The sequence below is a fragment of the Olea europaea genome, unplaced genomic scaffold, assembly GCF_002742605.1.
Source record: "Olea europaea var. sylvestris unplaced genomic scaffold, O_europaea_v1 scaffold1650, whole genome shotgun sequence".
In the NCBI taxonomy this organism is placed as follows: Eukaryota; Viridiplantae; Streptophyta; class Magnoliopsida; order Lamiales; family Oleaceae; genus Olea; species Olea europaea.
The window spans coordinates 172138-197860 of record NW_019234158.1 but is presented as its reverse complement, the minus strand read 5'-3'; the positions used below and the strand labels follow the sequence as shown (position 1 = coordinate 197860).

The following is a 25723-nucleotide window of genomic DNA, read 5'->3' as shown; positions in this document are numbered from 1 at the left end:
TTTTTTTTTTTTTTTCAAATAATGAAAGATTTAATATGATATAATCATTAAAATTATGGCAAATTATTGATCATAAATCCCTTTTTAATTTTGTTTCAGAAAAAAAAAATCCCTTTCCAAATTCAGCTGAATAATGACCAAAAATAAGTTGCTACAATCCTTAGCACGGTCCATCTGGATACGATATAAAATTATTATGAAACTGAAAAATAAACATTTGACCATTTTCTCTTGATAAAAAATAAAAATAAAAAACTGATACCATTGAAATTTTAAAATTTTTCTATATCAAAATTCATAACTCAGATGCCCCAAAAACTGATCTGAGCCATGCTATGGAGATATTGTCTAAAATGCAGAAAAATCTCGAACAGTATCCATAATTTCCAAATTGAACCAAATATGTTCATTCACATAATTTCAACCCCAGAAAAATTGTTTGGCTCCAAAATCCTCAACTCATAATATTTTCTCAAAATTGGCTAATCCATGAAGATTGGTAAATTGCAAATAAGTCTTAATATTCTTTTTTATTCTCCAATGACTCCTATTGTCAATAATAAATCCTATGTCGATGACTCTTTCGATAAAATCTTATTTACCAAAACTTTCACTTGTCCTTTAACAATTGAAAAAATTCGAATTTGTTCCTTAGGTTCTCAAACTTTGCATTTAAGCCACACAAAGAACTTTGGTATTGCATTAACATATAAACTTCAATTAATTGCTCGCATTTTTCTTTATTATAGTTTCTTCTTTTGTTTTGTTTATTTAAATTTGAGAACTTATTGTCTTTCCAACAACACAAATGTTTCTAAAAATGGAACATAAGATATCCATTTGAAAAGCCTCAAGTACAGGGATTTTCTTACAAAATTCATATAGATGCAGACATGGCAAAGCCAAATAAGCCTTTTTTTTATGTATTTTTTTCCATCTTCCAATGATTTCGAGCCATATGTTGTCTGTCAAAAGCTTCTATACCTATGGTACGATTGGGAACAATATGCAAGTATGTTGTGATGAATCACTAAAATAAAATGTCACTTCTCCAATTCGTTGGTCCTTTGTTTTTTGCTTCTGTGCTAACAAGAATCCAGTTACTGGGTTATAAATATAATTGTCAATCAAAAAACCAAAATATTAAATATTTCATGTGTTTTTTATCATCCAAGAACCGAATGTACATGCAGATCATAGTCCAAGATAACATTAGCACCATTAACCCAATTGTTATTTTCATAGTATACATTCTGATCCATCGGAGAAACCCAAGATATCGATCCACTCACTTGTACAATACCCCCTTTTCTCTTGTCGTTTCTAAGCAATTCGCCTAAGGGATTACTCGCGTAACACAAATCAAGAGCTGCTTGACTTACGTGAGACGATGGCCATGCACCATTTTTGATCAAGGAGGGATCCTCTTGAACAAGACTCATCTCTGATCCCCATGGCAATTTATTCTCGGTAGGCCATGCCGGAGTCGAGCCTTGTCGGCATTCCTGGACTCTGATGGATTCAATTTGATCATGGTTGTGATTATGATGATGAGTTGGTTGTAGTTGAATTTGATTGACCGCAGGCATTGCGGCAGACGATTGTCTAATTTTCGACGAATTTGGAAGAGAAACTTCGGTAAGACTAAATTGCATGTTAGAAGACGAACTGTCTCGATTGAGCATCGTCTGGGAGCCCTTTTGTTTAAAAAGCTTGGCCTTGAGTGCACCAATTAGTCCTTCAGGCTCTTCTGTCCTACACATCGCGTCAAAAGAAAATGGCTCGACATTCTCCAGCGTAATAGAATCAGATGGTAACTCAAAGTTGGTGCGTGCGTTCGCACCTCTGAGTTGACGAGCAGCAGCGTCATACGCTCGCGCTGCGTCTTCTGCTGTGTCAAAAGTCCCAAGCCAAAGCCTTAACTTTTGTTGGGAATCTTTGATTTCAGCCACCCATCTTCCCGATGTTCTTTGGCGGACGCCCACAAACTTGTGGTGCCCCCTAGACGACGCCTTCCTTCTGCTGCTCACGCCTTCATCGTTTCTCGGAGTCTGCTTCATGTAGCTAGGTATTCGTCTCGACCTCCTTCTAATGTTTAAGATAAAATTGTACACATAATAAATTTGTAAAACTTACTCCTGCTTCTTAGAAAACGTCAAGAAGGAATAATTCCTTATATTATTGACATGAAGAGGAGGAATCTACTAGCATCACGAGTAGACACATTGCTAAAATACAAACACAGTTTTGTACGCCGTTAATCATAATACAATTTTGATATTCACTAATGCAGGCGTTCTTGTTTGTATCGTAGAAACACCCAAAATCTTTATCTATCAGAAGAAAAAAATAATCATGTCATTATTGCATATACAAGTGTTGTGATGTTATGAAAATGACAAATTGAAGGGCAATTGGCTAATATTGTAGTCCATGAGGAAATCAGGAAATTGGGGAAAGCTAGAGACAGCATAGACTATGCAAATAGCCTAGGCATGGCCAATACAATTTCGACAAAGTAATCAATAAAGACAAGGACGCGAGGTGTATCCAAGTTGTCGATGAGACAAAGTTTTCCCCTTTCTCATAACTATAATAACAATTTTAATAGATTGGTAGTTAAAAAAAAAAATAAAAAAATAATAATAATAATAAGACATATATATTCTAAATGTAGAGTGCCCTCGTAATGCATCATGTAAGCTACTTTTCTAGGTTAGGAGTGCTATAAGTACATCACATTTGACAGCACGATTGATAACATTAGCCCATTAATCCAATTTTTGTTTTAATACGGTACATGTTGCAACTCTAACGCAGAAACTGGTGGTGTTGATCCACTCACTTCAACCATATTCATATTCCTGTCGTTTGTAAGCAATTCACCATTGGGATTACTTGGGTAAGACAAATCCAAAGCAGCTTGAGATGCATGAAACAGTGGCCAGGCAGTATTGATGATCATGGGGCTCGACTCATCATTGATTTGACTCTTCTGTGATGCCCAAGGCACGTCGTTCTCGCCAGCTCCCATTCTTGAAGTCGGTTCAACGAGGGTTTTCCTGTCGTAAAGCTGTACTCTAATCGAATCAATATGATCATTGTCATTAGGCTCCAAAGTAGTGATGTGTTGAGTTGGATTGGAAATCCAAGTTGCTGCTAAAGATAGTTGACTACTTGTCGTGTCATTTGGACACAAATTCAAAGCTCAAAGAAAGTTCAACTGCGTGTTAGATGAAGATCAGTTGCTATTTTTATTAGACAACTTCGCCTTGAGTGCACCAGTAGCCCTTGCGTCGAAGGAAACTGACTCCATACTCCCGAACAGGATGAATTCCAACTCGGCCTGAGATAATTCAAAGTTGGTGCAGCTGTTCGCACCTCTGAGTTCAGTTATTAGCGACAGCCTTATATATTTTGTACCGAGTCTTTAATCTCAGTCACCCATGAATTGACTTATTCCAAAAAGACATTGTCTTTAGAAAATCTTTCGTGTCGTATAGTTTCGGTTAAAGTAAGCTATTTATCTAAACAGCATAGCGTCAATGCAACGGTCAATGAGTAAACGAGGCTCACATCCTTACATTTAAAAGGTTCAATCAATGAATTTTATTCACACTTAATTATTTAAAAATGCGAGAAAAGTCGGATGTACAGGACCCCTTCTCATAGGAGTTTTATAGATGTGAGACATGAGGTGGATCCTCCTTACTGAAAAAGTACCTCAAAAAATCTCATCCCACCCATGTTTGTGTGTATTCTGACAGTCCTGTAGGCTTCGGTTCTGTACGTGAAGCGCGGTTGTAAAAATGCCCACTTTTTATTTGTTAAATGCTTCACTTACAATTTGTACGACTCTTTTTACATAATTCTGTGAACGGATACTACTCCTACTTGTACTTGTGTAGCATGAACATCTAGACTAATACATTTGATGCCATTCATGAATCATATAGATTCATGATTCTTTTGAACTACCAACAATTACGAATCTTCAATATTCATGTTTCTTCCAATTTCATTGGTAGGATTATGTGGACTACCAATGTTCAATATATCCTCTTCATTAATATGTTGGGAGAGTAACATAGATAATTTGGCCAATCTTAAAATTTTATTAATAATTTGATTGAATTGTTGAAATACAGATTTTTCCTCCCTCCACTCCACTCGTTATTCAAACAATATAATCCTGCCTTCCTTGTATATGGAGAAGTGGGCAATTCTAGGAATTATAAAAGACTACAGGAGACATAGATTCAAGCTTTGAGAGCGCGGACGCGCGGTGCTTTCATTATGCAGTTCCCCCTTTTAGTTAGCGATTGTTCATTGGTATAGAAGTTCCTATAAAAATGGAAAATGCCCTACCTTTGAGTGCGGTTGAAAGTTCTCTCTTGAATTCAAATTATGTAAAAAGTCTTACTTCCCGAGAGAGGCAATTTTGTCTCAGGCCAACAGTCAAGTTAGTAAATAATGCAATCCAAACACAAATCTTTCGGAAAGTGGCCACAACAGATCACTCGCCGTTTCATTCCTATTCGTTGTTATGAAAAGTTGAGATTCAATTAAACCTAACTTTGATTTTTCCTCACTCCACTCGTTATTCAAACACTTCAATCATGTCTTGCTTATATAGGCAGACATGGATAATTCTAGAAAATAAAAAAAGATTACAAATAATTAAACCAAAACTTTAATTTTTCTTCACTCCACTCATTATTCAAACATTACAATCATACCTTGCTTATATATACAGACAGGGACAATTCCAGAAATAATAAAAGATTACAAATAATTACACTGAACTTTGATTTTTCCTCACTCAACTCCTTATTCAATCACTATAACCATGCCTAGGCAGACATGGATAATTCTACAAATAAGATAAGATTACAAATAGTAACCCAACATTTAAGAATGATATTTCCAGGTGCAATCCTTTAGATTTATTCTCGTCTGGACTGGACTTCTTTTTCTTCAAGATTTTTAATGCATTAAAGATTGCAAATTAATTTAATTTCAACATTTAAGATTATATCCATGATCACAGTACTAGATTACTTTTGTTTCGAGCAGGTTGTTCCTCAAATTTTTTTTCCTTCTTCTATGTGGTCATTCTGAAATGTTCTCTCATGATCTTTCACCTAATTTGAGGTCTCTGGTAACTATAATCTGACTGTCCTCAATCTAGCTGGAGCAAGATTTCCTTTAACCTCATTTTATGGTTGTATCTTTTTACAAATATAAGCTCTCAATCCTAAATTCTTTCACTCACCCATATTAGCCAAAGGTTCTAAGATCAAAATCGCTGGCTAACATTAATGGAATATCTGGACAGACAAGTACTAGAATTCCCCTAATTCACATCCAGTTTTCTACTCCCAAACAGATGCAAGTGGAAGGTGTTATATATAAAAACCTGGAATTCGATTGAGACATTAAAATCCGCAGGAAAAGCAAGAAAAGAAAACAATAACCACAAAAGCTAATATAAAATGTTAAAAAGATCGTTCAAAATCTTGTAAAGATTCACTCAGCATTCAAGCCCCAGGAGCTGCATCCTTAGCTTTTTGCTGCCAGTACTCACCGTACTCTCTGGCATAATCCTTCATGTGGCTCGCAGTATTCGTAATTCGGCTTCTGGCATAATCGACTCTATCGGAACCGGGCGGATGGAACCCCCTGAAATACCTGTACAGCCAAGAAATCACCACCACAGCAGCAATCCCAAACCCCAAAAAGGAAAGAAATCCAGCAACGACAATAAAGATAATGGTTCCAGCAGGGACCCATATGGGACTCGAAATGAGGATCAATGGCATGAAGAAGATAAGCCCAAGAACCGTAACAGTCAATGTCATGCCAGTAAGCAGAAGCAAAATGCCACTGGAGATGACAAGGGTCATGAACCCAATGAGTTGGGTTGAATTTGGGGAATGCAATTGCAGTTTATGTACAAAAGATCTGATATTACTGCCTCTTGCATACTGCTGCCTCTGAGACTGATCCGCCATTGTTGAGTAGAGAGAGTTAAGGAGAGAGATTTGGATTTGGTGAAGAAGAGGAGTGAGGTATGGGAGAAATGAACGGAATGGGGACGCGTGTGATTGTTTTCATGCAGTGGCACACGTGGGGGGATGGAGAGGGTCTGGAGTTGAGTTCCCTAGACATGATGTTGAAGACTTTTTCTTTTCGAGATTTGTTGGGCGAATCAACGGTAATGAATGTGTTGTTGGTAATCTCGGCGATCCTCGGCCGTAGGATAAAAGATGGGGTACTTTAGAATTACATTTAGCTCCTCAAGTTTTGAGTAAATCATAAATACATCCTTTTAAGTCTCAACAAATTCAAGAACTTCGTTTGATTGAGGTGTTACACTGCTTAAATATTTTAAATCTGACAAGTCCTCCTTGGACTCAAGAAAAGGAACTGAAGAATGGGAAAGAAATGTAGGTAGTTTTAACTCTAGTTCTCGATGAGCTTCTCTCGACCATTTGATAATAAAATAGGATGACATCAAGCTCCCTTTCGACCCAACACATTACCTCCTTTACTACAATGGTGTTAAGCACGGCTTCCCTTCACAAAGAAGACAAGCACAAACCAATTGAATCCAACTCAACAAGTAAAACCCAATACAAGACGTTTCGAGTTTATGAGAATGCTCTCTCACTAATTGAGCGAATATGTTTAGAAGATGCTCTTAGAATACTAAATTAGCATTGTATTTATACAGTCACATCAAATGTCAACAATCCGTAACTCTTAATAGCTCTACACTCACACCATTTTCACCAAGTAAATTTAAGTAATTCAAGAGTGAACTATCACCAATTCGTAATTCTTAATAGCTCTACACAACACGACATTTTCATCAAGTAAATTTATCTTTGTGATCGACTTTTTCAGATCATGTTAATGCAAAATGATGAGAATTCGACTCGATAATTTGACGATTCCCAAAGAGATATTCATTACAAAGGAATCCCACGTACTTCGACTTTGCTTAGGCAGTCGAACCTCAATGAACAAATCAACTAATGGGTAGATCGAAGACTGAGCCAGCAATCATGCTAATCCGACCCAAAGATTCCAAATATGGGAAGCACTGTACATAGATAGAAGCAAGCACTACAAAAGAAACAACAATCCCTATTGACCCAATCTGGGTTGGTATATATTTTTCTTGTTCAGATAGCTTGATAGTGAGGTAAGAGTGGGCACTGAGAGTCAATGCTTTAATCAGTAGAGGAGTAATTTAAGAGCGAAGAATAAGGGGCAGTATCTTAGTTTTGACTTGAATGTTTATCTTAGTATCTTCTAGTGAACTACACTAATTAGAGTTTAATTACAGTTCCTACCAAAAGGCATAGACACCTTAAAGGCCGCCTAATAACCAAAAGCATTTACCAGGTAAACAACATTTGACGTAGAAGCTAAAATGCAAGGAAAATAATGAAAACTTATAAGCGTTTGAAGAAAATTATGGTAATCATAAAGTGAAAGAAATGGCAACTAACATATATTGAACACACTCAAAGCAGTGATCTTAGTGCCTGTTTGGGTTGAAATACTGAATGTCGATAGCACCGAACACTAGAATGTAAAGTATTTTTAACTTTTTCATTCTTTTATAAAATTGTTCAATACTATATAATCCACCCTAACAAACATACAACAAAACGACAACAGCAATAGAGAAGATGATAACTATACTATTTCAGTTTCACTTTCCTTGTATAAATCTGCTGTGCGAATCAAATCCAAAGCTGTCTAGTTGTGTTGTACATCAGTCTATTTCAGCAAAATTCGTCTTTAATACTTGTTTTCTAGATTCAAAGATGAGACTTCTTTCATGAAGCTCTAATTCTTCTTTATTGCCTGGATCTCCATATAATAGCAGAAGGGTCTGGACAGATTTGGTATTGGATTTTCTGAGGAGGAACTTCTGGGACACTGCAATAACATTCATCAGGTCAAACAGTTTACATGCTCTTATCATTAGAAACTTCATGTCTAAACTTTCATATCAACCAGCTATGGCTGGATACTAAAAAGAATAAAGAAGTTCATGGTTTTGTTTTCCTATTCGGGTTATTCAATCTTTCCTGTTACAACAATTCTTGAGAACAACATTACAAGAGTATTAGCAGAGAAAAGGATTCATTATCCAGAGTTTATAAATATGCACATGCACAATAACAGTTCTATTATATTGTTACCTACACCCCTGATTTCTCGGAAAACCAATAAATAAATAAAAAGTGTTAATATAAGGTGCACAAATTACAGTAAAACCTTTGAACAATAGACCTTGTGCCAATTTTGTTATTTTTGCTGTTCAGCCATTCTTTAAGAACAAAGAGATTGCAACTTCTCGAAATTGTCCATTCGTAAGAACATAGGGGCAAGTTTGAGAAAAATATAAATTAGTTGAATAATTTGCATTTTAAAAATTACTCCTTGAACATTATTTATAATCCGTATTAAAGGTTAATAAAGTGCCAATTTAGCATATATTTTAGAGTATCTCTAAGTGACTCTTTAAAAATGAAATATTCCATATTTTAAAGAGTCAACCCTTAAAATTATGCTGCAGGGGACTCTTGAAATTAATATTTTAAAATAGAAAGTGAGTTTTGGAGAACCAAATTCACTCTCTATAATTAAATAAATTTAAAACATTTCAATTTTCAATACTTCATATATAGATCCAATTAAATAGTATATACAAAGAAAATGAAAGCAAACAATATAACAATTTAGATAGAAGCTAGTGAAAATAAAAGATAGAAAAACATAATAAATACAAGTTGAGAGTAGTAAAATTAAGTGTTAAAGATGAAGAGGGAGTTAGAATATTTAGAAATTTTTACTCACTAAAATAATAGATGCTCTTTAAATTGCAAAATTTGCTCTTTAAAAATAAAAAGTCCTTTGGAGATGTTTTTATTGATATTACTCACAAGTGCATGTAATTTTGAGCATCAACATAAGAAAATTTCACGCGCGCGCTTAACAGAAAAAAATGAAGAAGAAACATAAAGCCAGAAAAGACTCTGGCTTTCTTGAGCAGACATCAGTATTGTATGGAGTGGCTCAAGAAAATAATTAAAATCTCACCTCAATGTATCTATTTCAATCTGTGAGAAGTCCATTTTAATTGAACTATCTTGTAAAGAAATTGTCCTCGCTGTTAGTGGTGTTGGTTGCTTGATGGCAAGAACCTTACAGTTCAAGTTGAATGCAACACTGTTCGGGGCCATTACCAACCTGTACCAACGGAGAGGGGAGAATAGAGATAAAGGTCTAAGTACTTTTGAAAAACCACTGAGTAATGATACTAGAACAGACGCTAATCAACCACTGTAGTTACCTTAAGTCTCAACTGCTTTAAACATATTAATTCGAAACGACAAACGTGTTAAGCTTATATTCATTAAAAAGGACATCTTTACGGTATTTTCCCCCCTCTCTGTTCTCTGCTTTCTCTACCTTGATTTCAATTCCTAACCAAACTTTCAAGCAACACCATTATCAATTCTTTTTGGCAAGTATATCATTCCAGATACTGAAAACATATAATCCATCAGTCCCACAAAGGATGCAAAGAGTAGATATATAAATGAGGTCACTATTTCATGATTACTTGCCTAAAATTTTCAAGAAACAATATTGAAAAAACAATAGACTACATTGTTTTAATAATTTTATAGCTACTTTCATTGCATTATTACATTGACACCAATTCTGACATTGATTTTTATTTTTTATTTATTTATTTATTTATTTTTATTTTTTTACTACGATTAAAAACATTATCTGCCAAAAAAGATCTATAGAAAATATTTGGCAACAATCATCATTTATATCTATTAAAAGAACAAAATCAATATAAAATACCAGATTTTCTTGCTTCATCGTTTGATTGATTTCATTGTCTATGGTGCCAGATTGATGCAATATGCTAGATGCTAAGAAGATAAAATTGGAGCTTAGAAAGCAAGAAGATAAACTACTATGAAAACGAAATTTCAAGAAGTACCTAAACATTACGAGAAAGAGTGAAATAAAAAAGTTATGCACTTATACGTCCTTGGCAGCTTCAAAATTTTTTGGAAAGTGTGGAGTATATGTTGTTCGAGTCAAGATTGAATTTTTTAATCATCGACAAATACATTAACCTAAATACACTAAATTTTACACATCACAAATCCATTTCTTGAAATTAAGCATGCCATACAATACAAATTTCTTTACCAAACTATGATGAACAAATTATTCTATTTATCAGCCAATAAACAATCAGTGAAATGACTTTATTTTCTCTCGGGGTTGGGTTGGAAGGGAAAAGCAAGATGAACGCTAACCAACCCAGAGTGAGTACTGCTACCCACTCGACGTTGATGGTAGTTCAGGTTCGAGGTGTGATGATTTGGGTGGATAGTGAAACCCAATCCGATCAATTCGAAGATTCCAAATAAAATGTTAGATAAAATTACCTGTAGAGAAAGCTCCCATCATGAAGACCCAAAACGAGAGCGAAGGCCCCAATCTCACTCACCATTGCCGCAATTCTTCGGCCATCTCTATCCCCTTCCGTCACAACAATCTCCGTCTTTGTCTGCAACAGTCACTTTGCATCATAATAATTAATCATTTTGCGAGATATACATATAATTAAATAGGTAAGAAAGATTACTACATACATTGAGGAAGGAATTGCATATTTCTCTGAAAGAGAGAGCCAATTGGAAGCCTTTCAAGCGTAGGAGTCTAAGATTCTTCTTGCTTTTGGATGGTGTACTGGGATATACGTGAAGAAGTGTGATCAAATCCCCATAACGAAGAATATTGTTAAGTGCCCATTGGAGTGCAGTTCTTGCTACCTCCACATCTTCCACAACCACAACTATTTTTCGAGCATCCATTTTCCCTCAGCTCCCGACTCCCTTTCTCAACCTGATTTTGATTAACAGAATCGATTGAATTTATTCTTCTAAAGTGTTGTTACGATTGACAGAAAGCAGACGAATTGCAAGTTTCTGTCTTCCGTCTGTCGTGTATGGGTAGATAGGAAAGGCTAGAAACGTGTTTAGTTTAAAAACGCAGTTAGTCATGGGGGTGGATGGAGGAGAGTAGAAATCTGTACCTGATTGCCCTCTCTGTAATGATTTTCTTAGTTGATCTATTTGTATTTATTATATTACTATTACGAAATTTATTACGTACATCACAATTTTCTTGTTTACTTAAATATCGTTAATAAAATTATATAATTAAAATTTTAATATACTTTTAAATTAAATAAATCATTGTTACACCACAAATATAAAGTCTGATTTCCTTTTTGGATAATTATATTACCACTATAATTTTTAATTTTGACACAACATTATAATCACGACACAATTAAAATATATTTTTAATAAATACACTACAACAAATTTATAATTTTACTTCTAATTCAATAAAAAAAAAAAAAAAAATTTGAAAAAAAAAAACAATATTATGGTGCACTTATCAACTAATATTAATCCTTATTTTTCTCAACATTTTCCCTTTTTCTGGTTTTTTGAAAGCAAACATATATAATTTCTAAAAGAATTCCTCAACAAGTGATGGCACTCCTCGTTTGCATTCTGTAGATTAATAAAAGTATCAGAGTTAGGAGATGGCAGCTAAGTGCATAATTTCAACCTTGATGGTTTCAATATGTAGTGGCATATATGTGTGACATTATCATTTCATGAAGATTTTCAAATGTTCCATTCTAAAAACTGTTTCAAACAATGAACGATTGAAAGAGACGCACAAGAAGTTTTAGACTTGGCCATGCATGGCTGGTCCACCGACGGTTGTGAACCCCATCTCTTGCAAAAATTTTATTGTCAAGTCTCGTTATGATTCTGAAGTTTTTGACGTCTAAATTGTGATTTTCTGCTAGTTTACCCATGAAATGTGCCCTGAATTTAGTTTTGCTAATAATTTGCATGATAAACATAAGAGCCACCCTTAGATCGGTTAGATCGCGCCCTTCCTCTTTTGTTTTCAGAATTGGGTAATCAGAATAGGCTTTTGCTTGTTTTAAATTAATAATAAATATGCTTCAAATTCTTAAATTTTCAAACTTGACAAATAAATTTAAAAAATGAATCAATAAATCTTGTTCAAATAGAGTATAAATTCATTTACCACGAGGCAAAAAAATTAAGTTTGAAAAAATTAGGATTTTAATATTCTTTCTAATTAAATATTGTTACACCATAAATATAAAGCCTGATTTATTTTTTGTGTAATTATATTACCATTACAAATTTTAATTACGACACGACATTATAATTACACCACAATTAAAATATATTTTTAACAAATACACAACAACAAATTTACAATTATACTCATAATTCAATTAAAACAAAAAAATGAAAAAAGAAATATTGTGGTGCACTTATCACCTAATATTAATCCTTATTTTTCTCAACATTTCCCTTTATTCTGGTTTTTTGAAAGCGAAGATATATAATTTATAAAGGAATGGATTAATAAAATTATCAGAGTTAGGAGATGGCAGCTAAGTGCATAATTTCGGCCCTGATGGTTTCAATTTGCATGGCATATATGTGTGACATTATCATTTTATGAAGATTTTCAGATGTGCTATTCTAAAAATCGTTTCAAAAAATGAACGATTGAAAGAGACACGTAAGAAGTTCTAGACTTGGCCATGCATGGCTGGTCCATCGATGGTCGTGAACCTCGTCTCTCGCCAAAATTTTATCGTCAAGTCTTGTTATGATTCTGAAGTTTTTGACTTCTAAACTGTGATTTTTTGTTGGTTTACCCATGAAATGTGCCTTCAATTTAGATTAGCTAATAATCTGCATGATAAACATAAAGAGCCAATCTTAGATCGGGCCCTTCCTCTTTTGTTTGACTTTTGTTAAGCAAGATACATCACAATAAATGTTAATTAAAAAACAACTTGAAAATTAAAGTGCCTAGAAGTTATCTTCCTAATTATGACACTTTTGATGAGCTCAATCAGAATAGAACTCAAAATTGGGTAATTAGAATAGGCTTTTGATTGTTTTAAATTCAGACTAAATATGCTTGAACTATAAAAAAAAAAAAATCAAATTCTTAATTTTTCAAACTTGATAAATAAATTTAAAAATTAATCAGTAAATCTTGGTCAAATAGAATATAAATTCATTCGCCGTGAGGCAAAAAAATTAACTTGCCACAGTGGAAGAAAATAAAAGCCGTCGGAAAAACCTTGATCAGTGAGATGTTGATGAAAAAAAAAAAAAAGGTAGTTTTATTACCACTGCAAATTTTATTAAGTACACCACAAATTTCTTATTTACTTAAATATCCTTAAGTAAAATTACATAATTAGGATTTTAATATATTTTGTAATTAAATAATTCATTGTTACACCACAAATATAAAGCCTGATTTCGTTTTTTTTTTTTTTTTTCTCAACATCTCATTGCTCTTTTTTTTTCGACAGCTTTTATTTTCTTCCGTGGCGGCAAGGTAATTTTTTTACCTAATGGTAAATTAATTTATATTCTATTTGACCAAGATTTACTGATTAATTTTTTTAATTTATTTGTCAAGTTTGAAAAATTAAGAATTTGAATTTTTTTTTTATTCGAGAATATTTATTATGAATTTAAAACAATCAAAAGCCTATTCTGATTGAGCTCAACAAAAGTGTCATAACTAGAAAGATAACTTCTAAGCACTTTAATTTTCGAGTTTTTATTAATTAACATTTATTGTAATTTATCTTGCTTAACAAAATTCAAAAAAAAGAACAAGGGCCCGATCTAAGAGTGGCTCTTATGTTTATCATGCAAATTATTAACAAAACTAATTTGAAGGCACATCTTATTGGTAAACTAGCAGAAAATTACAGGTTAGAAGTCAAAAACTTCTTAATCATAACGAGACTTGACAATAAAATTTTGGCGGGAGATGGAGTTCACAACCACCGATAGACCAACCATGCGTGGCCAAGTCTGGAACTTCTTGCCTATCTCTTTTAATCATTCGTTGTTTGAAATAGTTTTTGGAGTAGCACATCTGAAAATCTTCATAAGATGGTAATATTACATGTATATGCTACTGCAAATTGAAACCATCAAGGCTGAAATTATGCACTTAGTTGTCATATTTTAACTCTGATAGTTTTATTAATCAACAGAATGAAAATGAGGAGTGTCATCACTGGTTGAGGCATTCCTTTAGAAATTATATATGTTTGCTTTCAAAAAACCAGAACAAAGGGAAATGTTGAGAAAAATGAGGATTAATATTAGGCGATGAGTACACCACAATATTGTATTTTTTTTCTTTTTCTTTTTCTTTTTTTGTTTTTATTGAATTAAGATTATAATTGTAAACTTGTCATAGTGTATTTATTAAAAATATATTTTAATTGTGATGTGATTATAATGTGGTGTCGTAATTAAAATTTGTAGTGATAATATAATTATCCTTTGTACAATTGTGGTTGATGACAATATTGACATTGTCAAAATTTGGACCATTAATTTTAAAAACAATTGTTGAAATGCTTGAATATGATGCTGTCAAGTAAGCAGTATGATTGATTTTTCTTCTATGGTTAAATCCATGAATCCTCGCCAAAGTTTATATTTAGTGTCTCGTACTTGCTAAATTTGATTTTATTTCACTATGATCATCCAAATTTATATTTAGTGTCAGTATGATCATCCAATTTGATTTTATTTAACCATGACCACTCAATTTTATATAACATTTCATCATGATCTTTTAACTTCTTTTCACCATTTTCACTAATTAAGTGGTTAAAGTATGTATATATATATATATATATATATAATTGATTAAATCCACCAATGAACATACACAACTTTATATTTACTGTTAGCATGGTCATCCTGTTTGATTTAGTTTTACCATGACAATCCAACTTTATATTTAGTGATACTATGACCACTAAATTTGATTTTTGTTTCAATATGATCACCTAACTTTATACTTAGGGAGTGTTTGAGCCACATTATTTTAGTAATAATGCATTATTGAATAGTGTGTTGATAGAAAACGTGTGGTTAAAAAATAAGGAAAATTTTTTGATCTGCGTGTAATATTATTTTATTGAAAAATGTGTGGTTGAAATGATCAAATCATTGTTTAAGAATGTATTTTTTTGGAATAATGTAGCTCAAACAGGCCCTTAGTATCACCATAGCCACCCAATTTCATATAACGTTTCACCATATTCACCCAACTTCTTTTCACCATTTTCATTAATTTTAAAAATGGAATATGGTACTTTACATTATATATATAAAATGAAAGTTTTTTATTTTTAAATCATTTTCTTTAAATAATTTTTTATTTTACTTTATTTTTCGAAGTAACATTTTTTTAGATAATTTTTTTAAAAAATAAGTTTTTATTTTATTTTATTTTCTTAAGGAACTTTTTTTTTAAATAACTTTTTATTTTGTTTTAAAAACCTTTTTTTAAATAAGTTTATATTTTTTAAAAAAACATTTTTAATAAATTTTATTTTATTTTATTTTTTAAGTAATGTTTTTTCAAAATAAGTTTTTATTTTATTTTATTTTTTAAAATAAGTTTTTATTTTATTATTTTTAAATTTATTATATATATATATAATGCAAAGTTACCGTTTATCCCTTTTAAAATTAATAAAAATAGTGAAAAGATATTGGATGATCATAGCAATATATTATATGAAATTGAGTGACCATGGTGAAAAAATATCAAATTGGATTACCATGGTAACGCTAAGCTCTAATTTGTTTGCCATTTTTTTCTCATTTTCAGAAGAAATTAGACTATTAATGGGCCCCCACTAGCCCTTTTCTTGACTGGTCTCTAACATTGTGTAAAACTTGCATGCTTCCAACATTTAAAAAAGTCATTATTATGTGTTAAAAATAGGAAACAAACATGAGCTAAGTATAAAATTAGGTCGACATGGCGAAACAAAATCAAATTCAGTGATCATGGTGACACTAAATATAAATTGGGTGGCTACCAGTAGATTTAACCCTTTTCTTATATTTTGGAGTAATTGGCAGTGGGATTTATTTTAATTATTATGTTAATCTTATAAAAATCTACATATTTTATAGACTACTTATCTTCATTAATATCTCATTTTAATTTTTTTCTAAACAATCACTTAGAGTGTGTTTGATTGACATGGAAAATATCACTTAGAAAAGAAAATATTTTCCATCTTTTGTGGAAAATAAAAACCACCTCTACCCAAGGAAAATATTTTCCTTAAAAATAAGGAAAATTAGGCATATTTTCAAAAGTTGAAAAATGTTTTCCATGGAAAAAAATAGCAATCAAACACTCCAAATAGGAATTTAGATGGAAAACTGATATTTTCCATGAAAAATAAATGTAATCAAACACACCCTTAATGTATGGGACAATAAATAAAGCATTTCGTTGTCTCTAATGAGGATTACTACTAAACTTATAATTTTTTGAACAAAATACGAGCTTCATTAAAATTGTATAATTCTACACAACATGCGAAATCGAAATAGGAATACATTCACTAAGTGTTCGAGTTCACAATTTACGTCATTAAGTAAAGCTATAATGTCGGAGTCCAAAAGCTTGAATGACTTGGAGCGCGTCACGTTTGATGATAGCAATATTGAAGCCTCGTTTTTTGCAAGTAAAAGACCCTGGCAAAGATCCAAAGGCTTGGTATCGATTGCTTTCCGATCAACGAGCAAGTCACATTACAGCTAGCTAATTAAAAGTAAAGCAAGCGATCTCGCAATGTTCGTACTCCACTTAAGTTGTACCGGATAATTGGCATATTCCACAGGCCTCACATCAACCAATATGAGCATCTTCCACCGTATGTTTGACAAATCTAGGAGGCTTCTAGTTTGCAGACGTATTATCTAGGGTTGCTACTTTTCAGCTTTTGGTCAGGCGCTCACTAACCTATGACAACTTAACGAGTTTGACTTGTCCAGTGACTATTAAGATGAGATCACGTGTAAAGTATCCAATGTATATCACCTCTTTTTTCTTGTTATAAAAGCTCGGGCTTAGTTCTTTTAAACGTAATGTCATTCTTGCTGTGCAAATTTGGAAATCTTCAACCTGGCACTCTATTTTCTGTCTATTGTATCTCTCACACGCTCAAAATACATTTTTCACGACGTGACTTGGGTGCCGAAGTACCCCCACAGCCTTGCATCTGATTGGAGGTATGGTCACAGTCAGTCTAATGTGTTGTCCAGTGTGCCAGTAAATAATATACATTTGAACGAAAAATGGAGTCAAAATTTGTTGACGAAAGGTCAACAACATCCTCACTTGAAAATCCCATAAATAGACGCTTCGAACAAGCTGCAATAAATGGTCATGATGGTCTCCCTAATGTAGGAATGATGAGGAAGAAATAATGTAATTTTGTTTTTATTTTTTGAAAAATAAACATAAAAAACAAAATTAAAGGTTTTATTCTCTTCGTCATTACTTAACTATAAATTGCAATAGAAGAACAATTGTTATCAACACGATCACTTAAAAAGAAGTTGCATATTATTCAAGATTGAATTAAGCCCCCATTTTTTGAAAATGAAAGTAGACTTTTCCTTCACTCTGTTCACTTGCCTTTAATTATGCATGTATAATTTCATTAATCGTATATACAAAATTAGACTTTTTCTTCACTCACAACCATATTTATTTGTTTCTGTAAAATCATCACGATAATTAATGCAATTTAATTTAAGCGTCACACATGTCACGTGTACGTCAAATATAATTCTTAATATTTTCAATTTGAATTATGTTATCAAATCACTAATGTTACATCAAATAATTATGCATAAGTTTAATTAAAAGAAGAATTATGTAATTTGTTTTACTAGGCTCCTAATTCAATGTTGCATAGACGGAATGTTATGTAACTTTGACCACATCAGAATCAAACATTATAGAAAATCGATATTTTATTTGTGAATGTCACTTCTCTTTTAATTGACAATGAATAATACTATCAACACTACTGGTGCTGCAATATCAATTTAGATGATCTATGTGATAAACTCAATTAAAAATAAAAATATTAAGTTATTTAATTGCGATTCTCATTAATTTTATTTAATATCAACTAAACTAAACTGGTACTATAACATCAATTATTTTAATTACTCATTAACAATACTACCTTATTACAAATAAATACAAGAAAAAGGGAAAAACTACAATTCTTCTTCATAGTCATTCTAAACTATAACCAGCAATACAAGAAAAATTACTACCAATCGGTATCTGAAAAGTGTAAAGTGTGATCAGACAACAAGGTCAATTTTCAAACTTTTACGAACCAAAATATGTCTAAAGAAAAAGGCGTGATGCGTAATTAGACGGCAAAATCAAACTTGACCTAAGTGAGTTTTTAGATCAATGCTACCAACACAATATCCGTGCAAATTTGCACAAAATGCTGAAGTTATGCCGTTGTCGTGCTAAATGGACAGCATTAATCTAATAAATCCTACACCTTGCAACTTTTAATTAATCTTCTCTAATAATATTGAGAATATTTATATTCACCACATATTTTGGTCAATGCACTACAATTTTTATTTATTTATTTATTTATTTTTATAACTCAAGTGTCTAAATTTCGCATGACTAATCATGAGGAGTGGCGGTCTTCTCCCTTAGTTCGTCACTCAGGTAAATCCGGATGCGGTCACAGCTTATATACACGTGGACAAGACATTCGAAGTGCAGTTCTCCTCCCTGTAAATTTGCGAACATGATCCCCGAAGGGACGATAAAGCGCACCATACATTTATCTTCACAGGACAATTACCTTCCAACATAAATGTTGTCTTCCAGCTGTCGTAGGGATTTGAATTTTCGATACTCTGTATAGAAGTCTCCTATTTTACCACTATGCCATGCCCATGAGGGCTCAATGCACTACATTTTAATGTATGGGACGGTGTAATGCACGTCATTTTTTATTTTTTTATCATTTGATTAGCTTAGGATCATATTTGTAAATAATAATTGTGTATTTATTTTTTAAAAAAAAGTTTTTTTTAATTGTTGTGAATTTATAATATGGCGTAATAAATAAAAATTATGATGATAATAATATAGTTACTTCTTTTTTATTGTTAACAAAGACAATATTTATTAATTAATAGAGAATTGGGATAAAACTACAAAGAAAAAATTTGGAAATGTGTGAAAATAAGCAAAAATTAGAGATTTTCATTTAAGTTAAAATATGGTACAGCTAACCAAAAATTTGTCGAATATGATTATCCTAACGGTAAAAATTGTATAACCTGATAATTACTTTTAGGACGATTGCAATTTTCCCAAGTATTTTATTATCATAAATGTAAATTCATATATTTGTTTGACTTGATTGGATATTAATTTATATTCTAAGTATAAATGAACTAGCAATTATCCTCTATTTTTATGTTATTAATTCTAAATTAATTTACATTCATGCTCATGTATCATAATTAACACCATATTCATTTATGCGTTGTTAATTCTAAATTAATTAACATTCGTGCATTTCACTGTTATTAATATAATTCAATATAATTATCCAATGACTAGTATTTAAAAGGTTTTCAATTCATTATTTATTTGGACAAGAACTCAATAATCAGTTACCTTTTATTACTTATATAACAAAATTTTCAATAAAATTTACTAAAGCAATTTCATTATTTAGGTTGAATCCCAACCTTAAGGGTTTTCCACCGATCCGCTCCTGGAGCATCGTGAGAGAGGTTAATCACGGGATGTGCCTCAATAGGCTAGAGAATAAGAGCTGACTGTACACCGATGCCTACAAAGAATCTCAATCCATGTTTTAGGAATTGAACTTTCACATTGCGACTACTAGCAAGATTGAGTATACCTCAATCTTGTTCTTTGTACCATACCCCGGAGGGCAAAGCAATTTCATTATTCGAATCGTTCTACGTGTCACATATAGTTAAATATAATCTCGGACGGTTTCAAATGAGTGTGTTGGGTAATACAAATATTTATCGGAACTAAATTAGAAAAAAAAAAAATTTGCAGGCTCCGATTTAACAAATCTTCGATTACGTTTCAATGTGTAGTTGTTAATTCATAGGGGGTTGCACGTGAGAAAGAACAAAATCTCCCGTTTGAAATATCAAATACCAAGAAGGAAGAATAATTTTGAAAAATTTCTTAAAATTCTTTATTTAATTTAAAATTCAACTAATGGTCATAAAGCTTACAACTCATATTCAAAGTAGTAAATAAAATCTAGATAATATGTAAACTTCTATATATATATATATATATATATATATATATATATATAGATGATTTGATTTCCTTTTTTCACTGTCGATTAAAAATTATGGAGACCATATAGAGGCCTCAATTTGTTATAAATGCACCCCATTTTTAATTGTGTTAAATTTTTCTAACATTTGCCTATTGTCATAATTATTCCTCGATTTTCTTGCGTTGCATTCTTATTATCAATCTTCCATTAATTTACAAATCTTTTTTTATGATGATTTACATCCAAAAATTTATTTAAGATGACGTAAAAAGACTTATTATCCATCGTATTTTTAAATAAACAAAAAATAAAATGAAATAAAAAATGCAACTAAATAGATGCCCCTTATTTTTTTAAAGTATGTTAATAAATTTTCTGACGAAAACCTTGATCATAGATAACATTTTCTAATTTATAGAAGTTGAGGATAAAAAATATGATGAAAAATGTTGAGACTTATGTGTGATAATAAGTAGACATCAGGGACCTTAATGCAATTAAAATATGAAGCATTTATAAAAAGAAATTTGTTATGAATATAATTAACATATAATGATATTGAGTGAGAATCTTTATAGGTTCTCAAGCATCGCCTAAGATGCAGTGGAAGACAAGAACACGTGTAAGTTGCAAGTCCGGTTTTGGAGTCCATTTTTTCATTTCTATGGTCGCGACTTGAACCCTAGGTGGACGGTACTTTCGTCCATCTCTAATATATACAGTAGTTATTCTAGAAACAAGAGCAAATATATCCTCATAATTCCATATCAGATCGTTGAGTGAATCCTTTAGCAACTAATATCAGTTTTGCATTGCTAAACTAAATATTACCAAAAAGTTTAATTCCCCGAATCTTTATGAGCGCTTAATGCATAAGAACAGCAACAACAACAACAACAACAACACCACCACCACCACCAATAATAATAATAATAAAAATAATAATATTATTATTATTATTATTATTATTAAATTGAGAATTTCGGCCAAAGTTACCTTTCAATTTTTAAGAAACCAAAGTGAAAATTTAAGGAAATGAAATTTTAGATAAAGATATGATGGATTTAAGAGAGGTTGGTGACAATATAAGAGGGTGTTTGACACCCATTTTTTAGGAAAAATGAATTTTAGAATAGTAGATTGATAGAAAATGTGTGGATAAAAAGTTTTTGATTACGTATAATATTATTTTAATGAAAAATGCGTGATTAAAAAGGAGTGAGAGAAAAATACATTTTGAGAAAACTAGAAATCAAACGGGGCCTAAGTATTTAAGAATTAGAAAGTAATTTGGGGCTTCATTGTAATCTTTGAAAAGTCTAGGGTCCAAACTATAAGTTATTATTTCAGGTTTAGTAGCATTGTTACAAATTTAACAAGTTTGGGACCAATTAGCAATTTTATATACTCCAGTGACTAACGTACGTTTTTGAAAAAGATTTTCCATTGATATTTTCTAACAGAAACGTGTTTCATTCGACGAAATTTAGTGCAACGACATATTGGGTTATGAAATTTTAGGACACCATTTCGGAATTTGCAAGATTTTAGACCATGTTCGAGTGAGTTCGGGTCAACAAAATTTTTAAATATGATGGATAACTGGATATGAATATAAGGGGTATCAATAAACATTAAAAAGGTAAAATAAGAATGATAAATTTGCAAATCAAGGGTGATTTCTTTTAAAGTGTAATTCAGATTTGATCGATAGTTGTAAACTTGATATAAATTATAAAATGATGGACTCGTTGAATAAATTATTAAACTTAACAAATTAGTTAATATACACTATTAGACATGTATTACATAAAAAATAAAATTAAAAATAAAATAAAATAAAATCTATACGTTGTATATCAAATTTGTAAGAGATAATAGTTGAGGATCATAAAAAGAAATATCTCAATGCATAATTAATATTTTCTTCTTTCAAAACTTCTATGGACATAGAAAATGTCACCTAAAAAAGAAAATATTTTCCTTATTTTGAGGAAAACAAAAATTTACTCCCCAAAGAAAATATTTTCCTTTTAAAAAAAAATATTTTCAATGGAAAAGATAGCAATCAAACACTTTAAAATAAGAATTTGGATGAATATTTTTCCATGAAAATAAATGCATTCAAATACACCTTAAGAGTATTTATAAACTAACTAGTTAAATATTTTTGAAATTGGATACTATGTTCTTGAGTTAATTGTTTCAACACTTACTGAACTTTGGGTAATGTCACATTCCACACATTGAACTTTAACTTCCACCCGATCACTTACCAAACTTTACAACGTTGCACTCCATTCCTCACCTCGTTAATCTCCTCACTAACTGCTGCACAGGTGGACGACGGAACTGATATGTGGCCGTTAAATGCCACCATGGATTTGGGTTTACACAAATTCTCGAAATAAAACATGATTTCACCTTATTACCATGGCCAATATCAAAGTTTCCCCTTTTTGAAGAACCCTAACCCAACAACATCTTCCACTTGACCCACCAGTATACCCCATCTATGCTACCATCCAAGACACACACAGTTTGATTATCAAATATTTGCAAATGACAGACCACATGACGGTAAATGCGTATATTCTCTATTTGCGTTTCGATTTATGTTTTTTTATTGTCAACACCCCCTTAACTGGTCGGAGTTATGTGTGGAAAATATCGAAATTGACCATAATAATTCGACAAAAAAAGGTTGTAGAGAATGCCTGATTTCTGCATCCACGTAGAATCTGATATATGTTATAATGCTTTATTGTTAACGGCATATTTGTGTGGTCATCATTTCTGGGCAATGCTGTGATGTCTCTTTAGATTTTTATTTATTTATTCAAGGCATTGTTATCTTATCACAACATTGTGTCTATCAAAGTTGGATGGTTGAAATAGATGTCTTCTTCTTGTGATGAAATAAATGCATTTCTTTTATAATGATACCCATAGTGTGTCAAAAGTCAACTAATTATACCCATAGTTATTAATTGAAAGATGTTTTAACAGATGCGGAGGATGACTCCGACTTCAATGATTTCGATAATGATATATCATTTGGGAAACACAATTTGGAATTCGACAAGAATGTAATAGAAGGAATTAAGTTGGGTTGTGATGGGGGTGCAACCGAACAAGATGAAGATGATCATGCAGGAACAGAACACAACGAAGACTAGGAGGCTGATGATTTGGAATGTCCATCATCTGAAGAACTATTGTCGACTATCTCATCTGATGATGATGTTGGGTATCGGTTTCTAGAGTTCAGTTCAAAAATGGATATCTGGGATCCACACTTTTGGTTGGGCAGTTGTTTAGTTCTGTTTAAGAATTTAGGAAGGCTATTCGGACGTATGGTGCAGTAAATGGATACAATGTGAAGTGTAAGTCAAATGACGAAAGAAGAGTTTAAGGCATATGTAAAGCAGAGTGCAAATGGAGAATATGGGCTTCGAATATGAATAATTTAGATACGGAGCAAGTGAAGTCATATACGCCTAAACACACATGCAGTCGGGACCAATATAATCGTCACTGCAACTATATGTTCATAGCCCATTGGTATTTCGAGCAGTTTAAGGCAGATCCGGAGTGGAAAATGAAAAATATGCAAGCGACCGTAAATGAGGACTTGAAGATAAATATTACTAGAAATGTCGCTTGGAAAGAGAGAAGGTATGCAAAATAGATGATAAACGAGACTATCGAAGAACAATTTGTCGGATTGAGGTCCTATGCAGCAGAGGTATTGAGATTCAACCCAGGGTCAATGGTGATGATAGCACTTAATGATCAAGTGTTTCAAGGTATCTATATTTGTTTTAGTGCTTGCAAGGCGGGGTTTCAACTGGGGTGTGAAAGATAAATGGAGTAGATAGGTGTCATCTTCGTGGTGTTTGGGGGGTATACTGCTCACTGTAGTCGGCCTAGATGCGAACGACTGCATCTACCCGATTGCTTATGCTGTTGTCTAGAAAGAGAACATGATTGCATGGAGATGGTATATGAGATATCTGGCTAGGGATATCCATATGGGTAATGGTACTGATTGGACTGTGATGATGGATAGACAGAAGTGCTTAAGTAATGTCATTGACGAGTTATTTCCAACGATTGAGCATAGATTCTATATAAGGCATATGTATACGAACTTTTTCAGTGCAGGATTCAAGGGAAGGAGTCTGAAGGATTTTCTTTGGCGGGCTGCTAAATCAACTACAGTAGCTGACTATAGACAGTGGATGCAATAGATTCGACAACTAAGTGAAGATGCCTACAAATGGCTGATGAAAAGGCATCTGGCTGAATGGAGTAAATCTCATTTCAGGACACATTCGCGAACTGATATTTTGTTGAAAAACTTGTGCGAAGTTTTCCTTAAGATGTTGATTGACGATAGAAAGAAGTTCATCTTAACGATACTCATGGATATACAATTGGGATTTATGAAAATGATCGAGAAGCATCGTATTATGATAAGAAGTTTCGAAGGTCGATTGTGTCCAAGGATTAAAAAAAGACTAGCTAAGATCACAGATATGTCATCTGAATGCACCTTACGCTTTCCAGGGGGGCCTAGATGGTAAGTGGATTGCAGAAGTAGGACTATGTGTTGACTTGGAAGAACGGACCTATGCATGTAGGAGGTGGGACTTGATGGGGATTCCATGCAGTCATGCTGTTGCTGTTATACGATAATGCAGAAATGAACCCGAAGACTATGTTGACAACTGCTATACAGTTGACACATATTTGATGTGCTATGATCACATTATGAATCCGATTAACGGGAAAAAATTGTGGCCCCAGTTGGACACTCTTCCTATCATGCCACCTTTGTAGATTGTTCCACAATGGGGAAGAAAGTAATAGAAACGGAGGAGGCAAGCAGAGGAAGATGTGGTAGAACACTCGCAAGGAAAATCTATTGTTAAGAGAAAAGGAAGAGTGTCAATGGCATGCTCATTATGTGGACTACAGGGTCATAACAAAAGATATCACAGCAGGCCATATGCACATTCCCCAATGAGTACTTACTTCAATGCTATTTGATTGTTGTTTTTAATCCAATCTATGACAAAGTACTCAAACACTATTTTGTAGGATTGGGTTGCGGCTCCTTTGGAGCCAGTAGGGTGTCAGAGGTCTCTTGATGTCGACAAAAGGAGACATGTTAAGTGCTTTCGCTTTTAATTTGTTGTACATGTGTAAAAATCTAATTGTTATTTTAGTATTATATTCCCAATAACTTTTATTCCTTTCAATTATTAGGGAAAACTTACACCGGATAGAGGTACTGGTTTAGGGTCCAGCCAAGCACAGAGAGAACAACAAACTTTC

General features: G+C 32.5%; 3 protein-coding genes across 3 annotated transcripts; all 3 read right to left on the bottom strand.

The window, feature by feature from the left end:
- Positions 1–1141: 1141 nt before the first annotated feature.
- On the bottom strand, positions 1142–2294 carry LOC111377409 (ethylene-responsive transcription factor ERF042-like). The gene has a single exon (XM_023000503.1). The coding sequence runs from the start codon at positions 2058–2060 to the stop codon at positions 1167–1169; it is 894 nt and encodes a 297-aa protein (XP_022856271.1). The 5' UTR covers positions 2061–2294; the 3' UTR covers positions 1142–1166.
- Positions 2295–5387: 3093 nt separating this feature from the next.
- On the bottom strand, positions 5388–6183 carry LOC111377394 (oleosin 1-like). The gene has a single exon (XM_023000470.1). It carries the CDS (start codon positions 6012–6014, stop codon positions 5541–5543), a length of 474 nt encoding a protein of 157 aa, XP_022856238.1. The 5' UTR covers positions 6015–6183; the 3' UTR covers positions 5388–5540.
- Positions 6184–7582: 1399 nt separating this feature from the next.
- On the bottom strand, positions 7583–11160 carry LOC111377393. Its single transcript, XM_023000469.1, has 4 exons — positions 10710–11160; positions 10503–10624; positions 9124–9273; positions 7583–7956 (listed from the first exon to the last, which is right to left on the bottom strand). Exons 1-4 carry the CDS (start codon positions 10929–10931, stop codon positions 7875–7877), a joined length of 576 nt encoding a protein of 191 aa, XP_022856237.1. The 5' UTR covers positions 10932–11160; the 3' UTR covers positions 7583–7874.
- Between the last annotated feature and the right edge of the window lie 14563 nt (positions 11161–25723).

What these genes read in the sequence shown, in the direction of transcription:
- LOC111377409 (XM_023000503.1), bottom strand. Translation starts at nt 2,060, where the DNA reads ATGAAGCAGACTCCGAGAAACGATGAAGGCGTGAGCAGCAGAAGGAAG.
- LOC111377394 (XM_023000470.1), bottom strand. Translation starts at nt 6,014, where the DNA reads ATGGCGGATCAGTCTCAGAGGCAGCAGTATGCAAGAGGCAGTAATATC.
- LOC111377393 (XM_023000469.1), bottom strand. Translation starts at nt 10,931, where the DNA reads ATGGATGCTCGAAAAATAGTTGTGGTTGTGGAAGATGTGGAGGTAGCA. An exon ending in GATGGGAGCTTTCTCTACAG is followed by an intron (nt 9,274 to 10,502) that starts GTAATTTTATCT and finishes CCGTTGGTACAG; the next exon opens with GTTGGTAATGGCCCCGAACA. An exon ending in ATTGAAATAGATACATTGAG is followed by an intron (nt 7,957 to 9,123) that starts GTGAGATTTTAA and finishes ATGTTATTGCAG; the next exon opens with TGTCCCAGAAGTTCCTCCTC.